Source organism: Alligator sinensis, unplaced genomic scaffold (genome assembly GCF_000455745.1).
Source record: "Alligator sinensis unplaced genomic scaffold, ASM45574v1 scaffold237_1, whole genome shotgun sequence".
NCBI classification, from domain to species: Eukaryota; Metazoa; Chordata; order Crocodylia; family Alligatoridae; genus Alligator; species Alligator sinensis.
The window spans coordinates 389,182-390,311 of NW_005841849.1; the positions used below are offsets into that span (position 1 = coordinate 389,182).

The 1,130-nt window shown below is 45.3% G+C and overlaps 1 protein-coding gene across 1 annotated transcript in view; it reads right to left on the reverse strand.

Annotated features, from left to right (window-relative positions):
• Positions 1–1,130, reverse strand: part of KIF1A (kinesin family member 1A) — a 119,034-nt gene that overhangs the window by 36,620 nt on the left and 81,284 nt on the right. The window contains 1 exon segment of the mRNA XM_025209264.1: positions 1–12. This exon segment is cut by the window's left edge and continues 19 nt beyond it. Within this exon segment, the coding sequence (XP_025065049.1) occupies positions 1–12 (12 nt within the window).

A 1,130-nucleotide genomic window follows, 5' to 3' on the forward strand; every position in this document is an offset into this window, starting at 1 on the left:
GCAGGAATGTAACTGGCAGAGAGAAGTTCAGTGAGATGTGATGGGATATGTTCCTTTCCCACTCCCAAAGAACAATATATGTGCACACTCATACAGACACATGCGTGCATGACCACAGAGCAGTCGGTTGTGATTCCCACTGGTATTGCCAGAGCCATACTGAGATAAGGAGATTCCACCTCTCTCCTGACATACAGAGGCTTCTCAATGAATGAGATTTCAACTCATCCCCCACTTCAGTGATTAAAAAGGCCTGTCAATGTATTGAGCCCAGCCCTGCCAACCTGTGCCCGAGCTGGGGAGCCACAAAAGGGAGGTCCAAATTCTACCAGGGAACAGGATGCAACTGGATGTCTCTGAGCTCTGAACGGAGCCCTTAGATCAGTCCAGGCAGGTTAAATTCTTAACTGTGAATAATCCTTCAGGCTAAGTGACCTTTGTGTGTTTGTTTCCCCTTCATTGGCCTGTGAACATTTTCTGTCAAATTTTATAACCCTCCATTTCTTTCCCCATAGATCTTTCTAAGAACTCTCTCCATGCTATGCAACTGCTCACTTAAGTACCAAGGTTTCATTTCTGCTACTGGCTTGGGTCTCTGAAAAGCATATTGTGGTGCCAATCATCACTTAACCCCTTGTGAATAATAGGAAGAAACTTTTCAAACTGTCTGTAAGAGGACATCAGGTGTGAATACACTAGTGACATTTGTTCACCATAACTGTGACATTGATGGGTTTGGGAATGGACATTCATTCACAGGAGTGTCTGTGATGGGGTGAGTATAATTAGGTGGAAGCAACAGGCCCAGGACCCAGTGGGTCTGGTTTGCAAATACTTTATTTGTTCTGGTCATTCTGCTGGCTTTTACCTCCTCAACTAAATTCCTTGGCTTGTTTAATAGTGGAAGAACCTTTGTTTTTTCATCATTTGTTACCCTAACTCACAGCATCTTGCTATCTCCCAAGACTAGGGGTGCACTGATAGAGATATTTTGGGCTGATACTGATGGCTGATTTTTAAGGAGCCATATTGGCTGATACTGATCCAATTCTGATATGCAGCTGGGCAGCCTGAAGACCAGCGTTGGGCTGGTAAACCTGATGTGGGGGAAGGGGTGGGGGGGGAAGGGG